The 10,602-nt window shown below is 36.0% G+C and overlaps 1 protein-coding gene across 1 annotated transcript in view; it reads left to right on the top strand.

The window, feature by feature from the left end:
- SRFBP1 (serum response factor binding protein 1) overlaps positions 1 to 7,394 on the top strand; it is a 68,872-nt gene extending 61,478 nt beyond the window's left edge. The window contains exons 6-8 of the mRNA XM_046665333.1: positions 485 to 1,196; positions 2,414 to 2,451; positions 6,278 to 7,394. Coding sequence (XP_046521289.1) covers positions 485 to 1,196; positions 2,414 to 2,451; positions 6,278 to 6,462 — 935 coding nt within the window. The 3' untranslated portion in view covers positions 6,463 to 7,394. The remainder of the gene's footprint in view (positions 1 to 484; positions 1,197 to 2,413; positions 2,452 to 6,277) is intronic.
- Positions 7,395 to 10,602: the final 3,208 nt, after the last annotated feature.

Here is a 10,602-nt window from a genome sequence, read left to right as displayed (position 1 = left end):
TATTATTACTTTTGATGTTGCCACTTAATCACATACTTTTTATGAGTGTATTATAAAATGTATTGAAAGAATTATATGATTTTGTAACAGATTAGAAGATATTTATTTTTGTGTCTGAAAACACAATTTATAATATCCTACAATCATATCAATGCATTATTCCTATACAAATTAAAGTTGCCATTTCATTTATTTGTATTCAGTGAAGTTTTTAATATTCTTCATAATGCCAAGATGTGAAAGGAAGATTTTCTTTTAATTTTAGAGATTTAAAATGGATACCTCTGAGCATTTCTTATAAGTTTAGTTTGTAAAAAGTCAATAGATTTCTTTGCACCTTCATACTCATTATACATATTTAGTATAAATTCCAATTTTCCTCTTAAGTATTTTCAAGTAATTTTAGAAATACTGTAATGAAACAGTGGTATTTTATAGTATTTGTTTTAATACTAAAATAAGTCATATGCTATTTCTCTTGCAGCTGCTGTCAAAGCCTTTAAAGATGCAAGGCAAAATATTGCTGAAGTTAAGTCATCAAAGAATGTTTCAGAAGAAAATCATTCCAAGGACACTTTGTGTTCAAGTGATGATGCCAGTAAGTTACAGCATAAAGGAACTATTATCAGTGAGCAAAAAGAGAAAGAAGCCAAAATATTGGCAAAGAAACCAATAAATAATTCAAAAGAAAAAATAGTCAAGATGAAACATGGACCCAAAGTAGTGGATATTCCAAGTTCCGCATCAAAACCTTCTGAAAAGGATTCTGTCGTTCCCTCTGAACCCCAGAAGACATCTGCTGACCCCAAAATGAACACGTTAAGTCAAACCGAAAAAAAGAAAGAGTTTGATAGCTCACTTGGTAGTGACAGTGATGGAGAAGATTTACATGAAGAAGAGAAAGAGTATTTTGATGATAGCACAGAAGAAAGGTTTTACAAACAATCTTCCATGTCTGAGGATAGTGATAGTGGTGATGACTTCTTCATTGGGAAAGTCAGACGGACAAGAAAGAAGGAAAGTGGTTGTCATTCTTCGGTTAAGGAACAAAAAAACCCCCCAAAATTGTTACCTGAAGAAGATATACTTGAAACTCATCAAGATATAAGAAATGACAAAAACAAGCCAAGTACAGAAGCCAGAAAGTTTGAATCAGTGTTTTTCCATTCTTTATCTGGATCTAAAAGCTCTAGAAGGTAAGAGTATTTTTCTATTCTGAAGTAGTTATTAGTTCTTACTTTTTTTAGAGATTCGAAATATCTACACATCCTAACAATGGCATACTATCTCCTATACATAACTCTAGTTTATATAATACATCCTGTGTTTAGACTTGGCCCTCTTCAAATTCACATTGAGATAATATATACAAATACTCGTATAGTAGTGCCACATTTATCCAGTGTCAGAAAATGAGATGTTATAGCCAAATAATTTGTCTAGCTAATTTAACTTTATCCCTTCAGTTATCAAAGTTTTGAAACTTTGAGTTAGCTTTTGATGAAAAGCTTTTAGAAATGTCTCACACACCTCACTCTTTAAAGAGAACTTTCTGAAAAGAATATAGTGGTTTTTTTCCTTGATGACCCAGGGCCTTATTGTAAACATTGTATTCTTTTTGTTGCAGTCTATAAGGCTGCTTGCCCTAATACTGAGTTTCTCCACACTGCTTTATATTTGATGATGCTGCTATCTCATTCCCTGCTGTGGACCACCACTTTTCACAGCTGTTCTGCTATAAATCGATAAATTTAATTTCATTTGTAATTCTAATCTGGAAGGGGATATCTTCACATTTTAGGGTAAAGATCGTGGTTAGCTAATTTCATTAACAGCTATTTTCTTCAGTAAATTACTTTTCTGTAATGTATAGGTCGGGGATAATTTTTAATAGATTTGAGAAATGTGATGTTGAAATTTTTCAAAGAAGTCAGAGCATAGAAAAGACACACAACCATCTTTCAACGTCGAAAATAATTAAATTATTACTTATATCTCCTAAACCTGCCTCAAAAGGCTACAATTTTTGTCTCTTGAAAATAACACCACTATCCCTTCCTTCTCCCACAAAATATAAATCTTAACTTTAGTTGTATGTGACTCATTACAGCTGTGAGAAGACTTTTGAAATTCTTTGTCTAGATAGTTCTCAAGAGTAGGTACAAGGGAATCAAGATAGGATATTTTATGACCAGAAGTCCTATAAGGATGGTGAGAGGAAAATTCCTACATGCTTCTGTATTGGAGTCTAACAAACCTTTGATTTAGCTAAAACCTGGGATTTTCATAATTTTTTTATTGATTGCTGGTGGGATGAGGGAGTATGATAATCTTTTGAGTGAGTTTTATTATACTACGTTCTTAAGGTTAGATGATTTATCTTTTAAAAGTCCTAATGGTGTTTTTATTTTAGGAATTATAGAGAACAGGCTCCGAAAATCAAAACCCCAGGTACGTATTACTGACTGCTTGATCTCCATATGCAGTTGAGTAACGCTTTGCCAAAGTGGAAGGATGAAAAATTCTGGTTGCTTAATAGCATGAATGAATTATGTACTGAGGAAATGGAAACAGAGCAGCTTTTATCAGTATAATTTTTTTTCCCCGTATGTCCTGCCAGTGGGAAAGATATAGACAAAACTTATCAGGAAATACTGGGTCTATTTAATTTATCTTGAACTAAATCAACACATTCTTTAAGTAAATTATGTAAGTTTTATCTTAGTCAATGCCATGCCGTTAAACATTAAGTAACACAACAAGTATGTTACTTTCTGGGTTAGTAGTAAAAGTATTTTCAGATTAATTTGTAACAAATTAAGTTTAATATATTTGGGTAGGCTCACCTCTGTATATAATCCCATACTCTCACTGACTTAAAATAATAAAAATGTATTTCTGACTCATATCACAGTTCACTGTGAATCGGCCAAGGGCCTATGTTTCACAGTCCTTCAAGGATCGGGCTCCTACCATCTTTTGGCTCCTTCCTCCAGTTCCCAAGTATTCTCCATTTGACCAACAGAAGGAAATAGAGTACATGGAGAATTTTGCAAGAGGTTTTCGTGGGCCAGGCCTGAAAGTAGCAGGAATCAGTTCTGCTCACATTTCATTAGCCAGAATTCAATTACATGATGTTATCTAGCCACAGAAGAGCTAAGAAATGCAGCCTAACTGTGGCTAGAAGGAAAAAGAAAGTGGAATTTCTTGAACACATAACCGTCTGCCACTGACCATCCTGTCGGTCACCAGATGCCTATTTCACTTTTCCTCCCACACATAGAACACACTTACCTCCTTCCCAAGGAAGCCAACCCAAAGTCGCATCCAGTCACTGCATCCAGCTGAAAGCCCAGGATCACAGAGTGACGATGCAGTGCTTTCCATCAGATCTGATGAATGTGATTACTCAGAGTTTGGGCTTATGCACTAAAAAGACAAACTGCCTGCCTCCAACTCATACCGAGTATTTAGTGGCAGAGCGGGGACGAGGTACCCACAGTAAAAACTCTCAGTCAGTTAAGGGGAAAATAGGAGGCACACAACATGTCTGAGCGAAAATTGTGAAGGATCTGAAAGGAACTTCCTTACCCATTGTTCTTCTCCGTGGTCCCTGACTGTCCTCTGGGGGGGGTCTTTGTTCCTTGGCCACATCTGAAGCATACATTTAGTACGATCTCCTTGGGGATTGCCCCAAGTGACTGATAAACCTATATGGTCCTGAGGATGGTTTAAAGTCTTAACAGTCAGAGGTTTTTTTCCAGCCCAGTCTTGTGATTCCCTTCACAATATAATTCCCTCCAAAGCTTAGTGGATTTCTGACCTCTTTGTTTTCACTCAGTTCATCCATGAGCTTGTTACCACACCAAAACGTCTTTCCTAGAGCTGGTTCTCACAATTGTCTTATTTATGTTTATTTTATGTAAGAAGCCCTTACATGGGTTTTTTTCCCACCCCCACTGTCATTCAGTGTCTGCTGCATTGAAACTCTCGGGTTTGGTTGAGAACGCCATACCTTTACTCTTTCCTCTGCTCCAGGGCTGAATTCTGTCTGCCTTTACTGCTTAAAATCTGTCTCAGTCTTATCTCTTACTGTTTGGAATCCAAAGGCTTTCTAAGTCTTAGGTTCCCAAATATCTGGACTCTCTCTTCCCTTTAGCTTCTGCCCATGCGCTGGCCTATTTTTCCCTGAACTCTTCTCTTTTTTGTAGTACATTGCCAAAGACCTATCAGTACACTAATCTTTTTATTCTTTCCAATCACTTAACCTGATGCTGCACACTCCAGAGGTGTGCAGCCTGCTTCCCAAGTTTTCACTGGAAGCAGTTTGACCTGTTTCTGTAGCACATAGGATTGCTCACTTTTCAGCCTCAGATATTCATTTCCTTACCACCTGCCGCTAAACTGCTAAGCCAATGCCAAAATTTTTTTTTTTTTTAAAGATTTTTTATTTTTCCTTTTTCTCCCCAAAGCCCCCTGGTACATAGTCGTATGTTTTTAGTTGCGGATCCTTCTGTTTGTGGCATGTGGGACACCACCTCAGCGTGTCCTGATGAGCAGTGCCAAGTCTGCACCCAGGATCTGAACTGGCGAAACCCTGGGCCACTGAAGCGAAATGTGCGAACTTAACCACTCGGCCGGCCCCGCCAATGCCAAATTTAATGGCCTTCAGAGTACCACTTCAGTATTATTCATAGTAGACTATCTGCTGTAACAAATAACTACCAAAATTCGGTGATGTATTTCTCATTCATCACAGTATGTCTGCTCCTTGCAGTCCCCTTCCATCTTATGCCTCTAGGAGGTCTGTTTCTCTTTGCTCGTTAGGAAAGAGAGAGACTAGAGGACTGAATGTGAGGTTTGTATGGTCACACCTTTTTTTCACATTCCATTTTCTGTAACTCAGTTACATGACCTCATCTAACAGTAGCAAGATGAGAAATACATTCTGATTCTGCACCTAGCAGTAAAAGAAAACTAGATTTGGCAAACACGTGACCATCTGCCTCATTTACCATATATTCATAAACATAGGATAACTGTAAACTTAAGACATTCCCACATTTTCCCAGTGAGGAGACCCAAGTAAAAAGGTTTTTGTTTGGTTTTGCTCAGCTTATATATTTATAATATTTCATTTATCAATTTATTGATGATACAAGTTTACTTTGCTTAATTATATAAAACATGTTCATTTAGAAATACAGCCTTATTTAAATCTCAATTTTCATGAAACAGTTTCACTTACCGTTTAAACTCCTCATCCTTCATTACTAGAGCCATGCTGAGTATTATAACAGCTTTGTAGGGCACATGTGATTTGTACAAAATACAGGACATTTTGAATCTGTGTACAGTGATGTTTTGGAAATGTTATCCCAAACTGCGTGCACTTGTTTGTTTAACATTATGATATTTGGTTTTTAAGGAGATCTTTAAAAGGCTTTTGACTATGATGTCTAACTTGCAGTAGAGAAATTATCCACCCCTAGGACTGATTAATAAATCTATATTAAATTTTTTGCCTCCCTTGTTCTTTCTAATTCTGTAAATATGCATTGATTCATGTCTTTTCAGACTAGTATGCCACCCCCAAATAGTAGTTTGTTCACAATAAGGCAATTGAGGTTCCTCATGCTGTAAGAGGCTGGTAGGGACTAAAATGCAAGTTGCCACCCTCCTATCTGGTGGGTAACTGTATGATTAAAAAGCACTTTGTCTTATATTTGAATAGATTTAGTAATTTACCTTGTAATCACAACTTACACATTACAAGTAATTTACCTTGCAATCAATAACAAAAAGGAATGGAATCAGTTAATAGCTCTTTAAAAATAAATCTGTCCCATCCACATTGTCAGATCCAATGTCTTGGTAAAACGTGAATTTTCTGGCTATGTCTGCTCCACTCATAGATGTCATCAGCTAATGATATTCCTTTGAAAATACAAGATGCGTTTTTTTTTTTGCCCTTCCATGTTGTCTGGGTTGTTTTGCCTTTCTTAATGTCAATGTAAGTAAGACAGCGTAGCATATATTAGGAGGCACACAATAAAACATCTGTTTACAAGGATTAGAAAGCATGTGTCCCATAATTGCCGTCTCACGTACATTTCAACTTCACACTGTTCCCTGTTGGACGTAAATTTTAAATTGTGAGGTATTCTATTTAAGTAAGACTAAATTTCTTTCTTAAATACTGATTTCAGAAAATGAAGTGTATTTCCCTTGTATGCTATTTAGGTATATAGTTTGTTTTTTTTCTTTCTCCTCCCAGGTTTTCAGCAACATGAGCCTCAGATCAAGAATCAGTTTAATAAGAGTACACAAAGAGGACTTCAAAATACAAAACAACAGTCACAGCTGCCTCTTCATCCTTCATGGGAAGCAAGCAGGAGGCGGAAAGAACAGCAATCTAAAATTGCTGTGTTTCAGGGGAAAAAAATTACATTTGATGATTGATTAGTACCATTTTTGTGAACTTTTCCATCTAAAAATTATTTTCTTTATTTTTTTTTAACCAGCTCATTATTTAAACTTGTATTTGAATAAGTCTCTTTGGAAGGGTCATAGAAACAAGTTTGTTTTCGTCTTTATTTTGCTTTTTAAGTGTGTTCAAGTTATGCTTGTATAAGCCTTCCATAAATCAAGTACATTCTTAAATTGATTTTTAATAATATGGCCAGGCTATTCTCTTTATCTCTAAAAGAATTTTGGAATTACAGCTATCTCAGATTTTCTTATTTGTGCTTATCATGAAGTGTGTTTCACTGGTTTATGTCTATATTTCTTTGCCTTGAAAATAAATGCCAAGGTATATTTAAAATAATAATGGAAAAATATGAGGAAATTATAGCTGTTTAAAATAGATCACATTTGCTGTCATTCTTGTTAGCAAAACAAAAATCCTAACTTTTATTATGGGTATACAAGTAGTAAATTATACAAATAAATATTAATTTTTATTATAGTTTTAATTATTTGTGATCTTGTACTTTTTGACTGTTTTAGTTTCCCAGGACAGTTTTGGATTTCTGAAATATACTTCAGTTATTTAGACAACATACTGTTTTAAATATAGCAACACAACCAAAAATTCGTTCTGTATTTCACTGCGTGTAAATATTTCTGTTAAATCAAGAATGTGTAACATCTCTTTATTTGGCCACGTGTTCTTATGGAAAGGTTTTTTGAGGAATGATAGTTTGGAATTTATAAGAACCAATTCTGAAGGAGGTATGATTGAAAGAGCAATTCCACTGAGAGCTGAGCAGAGAGGTTATGAGATGACTCGCTGAGGAAAGGACTACCTTATACTTAGTACTGTTATTCAAAAGGAAAACAAGATTTTAAAACCCTTTCACGTGTTTCACTTTTCGCTATTCCGTGAGAAATTAAAGGTTGTTAGTTAACTAAATCATTCTAACTAAATTCCGTGTTTTCTATGCATTGGTGCTGTTAATGGCAGGGAACACCTCTGGTTAGAAGGAACTCACAAGCTCTGGAGAATCATTTCTTTTACAAGAGCTTAAGAATTTAGATAACTAGAGCAATGAAATTCAAGAGATTATGCAGAAAGAAAATTATTTTTTCTGTGTTGAGTACAAATTTGTTTTTTCTACCTCTTTTTTCTTTTAAATTTTTATTGATATAATTTCAGTTATGTCAAATTGAAATTACCTTATATTAATTTTAATTATGAAAAATTATTACAAGAAAAGTGAAGACGTCTGACAGTAACTGCAGGTTTGGAGGAAGGGAAAGGGGGGAGGGAAAGGGAGGAGGGTTCCCCAGATACCATCAGGTTCAAAAATATGCTAGAAAAACTCCCAGAACTCACTGAAACCTATTATATTCACAGTTATAGTTTATTCTGGGGAAAGGGTACAAATTACAACCAGCCAAAGGAAGAGATGCATGGGGCAAAGTCTATGAGGGTTCTAAACGCAAAGCTTCTGTTGTCCTCAGGACACGTTACTATCCTGGCATGAGTATGCACAGAGTATTGCCAATCTAACAAGCTCACTCAAACTTTAGTGTCCAGAATTTTTATTGTGACTTCAATATGTAAGCATGATTGTTGGATTGCCTGCATGATTGCACCAGATGGATGGTACCACATGACTCAAACCTCCCATTTTAAATCACATGGTTGGTCTTTGTTAGTGTAGCCAGCTCCTACCCTAAACAAAGACACTTTTTTCAGGTATGACATAGATTGCCTCTAAAAGCCAAGGGCTTTGGACAAGGCCAAGATCTTTAGTACACAATACCCTTCACCCAAATTCCCCAAATATTAACATTTTACTCCATTTACTTTATCCTTTGCTTTAATCCTCCCTCCCTTCCCCTCCTCATTGTCTTTCTCCTCCTCTTCTTCCTTTTCTTCTCTTTGTCCCTCTTTCTCCTCCCCCTCTCCATTTGCTCTCTTCCTCTCACCCTTTTCTCTCCCCATTTCTTTCTTCTTTCTCCTCTCCCCTGTTTATATTCTCTCATTTAAAATAAAGTAATTCGCTATTCTCTTGTATTACCACAATCCAGTTATCAAATATTCAGATTTTTTCAGTTGTCCTAATGTCGTTTTACAGCAACAGAATATTCAGCAGCATTCAGTTGTCACCTTATATTCAATTGTCATGTTCCTTTAGTTGGGAAATTTCCTGAGTCTGTCTGAGTATTTTATGACACTGATATTTTTCAGAAGTACAGGCCAGTTTATTTTGCATTGTCCCTTTATCTGGGTTTGTCTAATGTTCCCATTACTAAATTCAAGTTACGCACTTTTGGTAGGAATGTCACAGAAGGGATGTTGTATTCATCCCAGTGCATACTATCAGGAGGCAAATGATGTTGATATGGCCCATTACTGGCAATGTTAACTTTGCTTACTTGTTTTAAGTGGTAGCTATGAAGTTTCTCCACTGGAAAGTTACTTTTTCTCTTTGTAATTAATCATTATCTTGTGGAGAGATACTTTGAGATTATGTAAATATCTTGTTCTGAAACTTTCATGTACTGGTTTGTTTGTTTGTTTTTTAAAGATTGGCACCTGAGCTAACACCTGTTGCCAATCTTCTTTCTTCTTCTTCTCCCTAAAGCCCCCCAGTACAAAGTTGTATATTCTAGTTGTAGGTCCTTCTGGTTGTGCTATGTGGGGTGCTGCCTCAACGTGGCTTGATGAGTGGTGCCATGTCCACCCCCAGGACCTGAACCAGTGAAATCCTGGGCCGCCGAAGTGAAGCACGTAAACTTAACCATCCCCATGCACTAGTTTTAACATTCATTCATGATGCTTCTCTGAAACAATTACTGTGATAATAGTTGTAACTGGTGACTTTTTAAAAAAATTTCTTCTTGTTTCTGCATTTATTAGCTGGCTTTTTATAATGAGGAAGAGTTTCCCTTTCTTTCCTATTTATTTAGTTTTTAAGTTTGTTTCGGGATGATCTCATGGATTGCTCTTTTATTTTGTATTTTTTATTAATTGAGTATTTTTTATTACTTCATTTTGTCTATTATTGGCTTATAAGTTTTATAATACACATTTTTAATTTATCAAAGCCTAACCTCAAGTAGTAGTATACCACTTTACATATGGTGTAAGTACCTGACTACAGTACACTTCAATTTCCTTCCTCCCAGCCTTTCTATTATTGTTTGTATACATTTTGCTTCTACACGTAACCCTCCAAAACATTTTTATTGTTTTTGTTGTAATACTTTGTCTCTTCATCATATTCATATTTTTCTCTAATTCCTTGAACATATGGAACATTAATGGTTGTTGTAATGATCTTGTCTTCAGTGGTTCTCAGCTTGGGGCAGTTTTTACCCCTAGGAGACATTTGGCAAAGTCTGGAGGTATTTTGGGTGTCACAACTGGGGAGAGGGATGCTACATCTAGTGTATATAGATCAAGGATGCTGCTAAACCTTCTATAGTATATGCAACAAAGAATTATCAAGTCTAAAATGTCAACAGTGCTAAGGTTGAGGAACCTTGGTCTAGGGCCCATGTGGCCCCACTACTGAGGGATTAGCCTTCTAAGAACTCTACCTAATGCTTTGTCTACTAGGAAATTTTTCTGTTGTGTCTGATGAGAACACAAACTATACCTGGGCCTGTGTAAGCTCTTGGGGTTGTTCCATTAACTCCTTTCTAGTGACTTTTTTTCCCCTGGCCTTGTGAGATTCTTTATATGCATTGCACAGGTCAGTCTATTACCACAGACTTGAGGGGACCCTCCTCTAGATTTCCAGAGCACATTCTATTCTGTCTACCTCTGTCCTCCGGTATTTTGCTTCACAAATTCTAGTCACATTAACCTATCTACATTCTGAACTCTGTCTCTTCAATAAGGCCACTGGGCTATTTTGGGGTTCCTTCCCCCTGCATTATAGTTCATAAATTCCTCAGGCAGTGAACTGGTGCACTTGTAGCAGCACTCAACTCCTTTGTTTTTTTCTCAGATGTTACTGTCCTGTACTGCTTTTTGTTCATTGTCTGAAAACATTGCTTCATGTATCTTATCCAGTTTTCTAGTTGTTTAATGTAGAAGAGCAAAGCTAGTCCCTGTTATTCTATAATGGTCATAAATACAAG

The sequence above is a fragment of the Equus quagga genome, chromosome 7, assembly GCF_021613505.1.
Source record: "Equus quagga isolate Etosha38 chromosome 7, UCLA_HA_Equagga_1.0, whole genome shotgun sequence".
In the NCBI taxonomy this organism is placed as follows: Eukaryota; Metazoa; Chordata; class Mammalia; order Perissodactyla; family Equidae; genus Equus; species Equus quagga.
Note: the sequence above shows the minus strand (reverse complement) of the source record. Positions and strands in the feature narration are given on the sequence as shown.